Source organism: Teleopsis dalmanni, unplaced genomic scaffold, assembly GCF_002237135.1.
Source record: "Teleopsis dalmanni isolate 2A unplaced genomic scaffold, ASM223713v2 unscaffolded_contig_4875, whole genome shotgun sequence".
Classification (NCBI taxonomy): Eukaryota; Metazoa; Arthropoda; class Insecta; order Diptera; family Diopsidae; genus Teleopsis; species Teleopsis dalmanni.
The window spans coordinates 1-2,454 of NW_024036257.1; the positions used below are offsets into that span (position 1 = coordinate 1).

The 2,454-nt window shown below is 27.8% G+C and overlaps 1 protein-coding gene across 1 annotated transcript; it reads right to left on the reverse strand.

The window, feature by feature from the left end:
* Positions 1-58: 58 nt before the first annotated feature.
* LOC119665383 (pickpocket protein 28-like) lies at positions 59-2,398 on the reverse strand (the record flags this gene model as incomplete). The annotated part of the gene is made up of 4 exons (XM_038074622.1): positions 59-538; positions 1,239-1,387; positions 2,041-2,152; positions 2,220-2,398. Coding segments are annotated over 4 exons (920 nt in total), but the record flags the coding sequence as incomplete, so codon positions are not given.
* Positions 2,399-2,454: the final 56 nt, after the last annotated feature.

A 2,454-nucleotide genomic window follows, 5' to 3' on the forward strand; every position in this document is an offset into this window, starting at 1 on the left:
ACGATATTTTTCCACACATTCCTCATCTTTAACACTACACACTTTACTATATTTGTACATTCTGGGCATATAATATGTTACACAACCACAATGTTTCATTATCATATTTGTTAGACATTCCATTTCACAATTTCGTTTAGTGTAATAAGAAAAATATACCAAATCTCCTTCAGTGTCGAATAAACACTTACGATAGTCCTTACGCATTGATCTTAATTTTAGATCAGTTTCAAATTTTTCTGCATGTATACGCAATTTACTTTCCATTCCGGCTGCTAAAAAGAGTCCAACCTCTTTAACATGTGGAGTTTCGGTGGGACTATGTAAAAATATCTTAAAACCCATACCATTAGAAGATGAGCAATAATATTCATCTGGTTCTAGATTTAGCATCACAGTGAAACCAAGATTTTCTCCAGTACCGACGGCTGTTCTTGGATAATATTGTGGTGGTAAATTTTTTGGATATCCATGTTCGGGATCCCAATCTACTGGTGTAGAACCATCAGTATATGAAATGTTTTCAATGTTATTTACACTAAATAAGAATATTATTAATAATTATTGAAAATGAAACAATCTTGAAATAATTAGAGAATTTAGATGGAAATAATAAATTTGTAATATTTTAAACATTGGTTCCGAAATATTGGTTTAGCCCAATATCAAATCTTATGGTTGTTGATTTGATAAATAAATGTTAGTCCAGTTTTTAAATCATAATAACTGCTTAAAGCATCGTTTATATATATTCGACTTATATATTATGTATAAGTCTATAAGACTATAAATTACATTTGAGATTTTTTTTTTAAAATGTATCGTTCTGGAATTTTAATCATAAAGCTGATGTAGTTTAAGACACTGTTATGAAAGTAAAATGTTCTCTATACATTCCACCGTTTATTCTATCGTTCTGCTGTTATAAATCTTTAAGACTGTAAGATTCATTGAGAATTCTTTGATAAGAATTCATTTTTTTGAGATTTATCGTCAATATAAATCATTTTCAAATCTTATAGGTGACCTAGATTGGCTAAGATATCTAATAATCTTAGATTTATTTTAGGGACTCCCACAATTTTTTTGAAATTTAAAAGAGAGGTGATCTAAAACTTAACTTGACTTCGCTTCCACTCTTTTCTAAACTAATAGGTAAAATTCAGAATAGTGGAAAAGTCACTATTTAGCATGCAATAGTTTTTAATAAAGAAAGTTGTATTAAAATAAAAACTTACTCTGGTATATACATAAATTCCGGATGCACCATATTAAAAACACAACAAAGACCAGCATCTGTGACTATTGGACGGAAAATAGTTTTACAATCATAATTTATAGCTCCAAATCGACATGATATTAATAGTCTAGAACATGGTTGTGATACCTGAAATTAGAAGGTGACATCAAACTTTTTAAAATAAAGGATTTAATATAATACTGTGCTATAGTATTGTATCAGAAACTATTTTTCACGGCATTAGGGTCTATCCTGTGAGCTCTGATATTAATGCAAAAATTTAAGTAATACTGAATTGTTAAATAATGCATGTCATCATTAGTACTATGAGTCCTAGAACTAATCAATTTTAGTTATTCAATGAAATCAACGATATCTCACTGATCTACGAATAGCAATGCAGACTTACTTGTGCAAACAACAGCTATGGGCATAATAATCGATCTAATAAATAATGTTAATCTATTTATAAATATTTGAAAAAATCATTTCAATGTAAGGTATATAGTAAGTAGGTTTTGGCTGAAAAATCCTGCAATGATCCGGTAGTCAAAAAATACTTTTAAATGTAGTTTCTGGAAGAATTGTAATTTATTTGTAAAAAAATCTACTTCTTAGCTGTAATTTTTGTAATAATTTCTCATGCATGTTACATATTTCAAAGCTGATTTTTATATAATATTTTATTCTATTTTAGGTTTATATAATATATAGGTTAAAGTGTTATTTTTGGAACCCTAAGTAGTTCTTATAATTATGGCTAATAGTTCTATTTACAAGTAGTATTTACAAGTACTCACATCAATTATAACTTGATCCAATTTTTTCCAATCGTTTATTGGCACTGAAGCATTTTTAACCGATGACTTATGTCCACAAATTATCTTTAATATTTCATATTCAGTAGTGTTCCTGTTATATAAAATATATTATAAAATTTTTTTAAAGAAACATTTAAAATATATAATTTTTCTCTCACTTCTTATAACTTTTGGCTTTACTCTTTAGTGCTTGATTCAGATTACAAATAGTAACAGCAGGAAAAGGATCCTCTGTAATACTTGTTGGTTCTGGATTAAGTGATAATATTACCGGAGTTGAGCGCCATTTTGAGTAAGCACTAGATATAAAAAACATTGAGACGACTACAACTGCAATAAATGAAAGCGTGAAGAATATTCTATAGAAATAATAAAACAAAATATTAATATAAA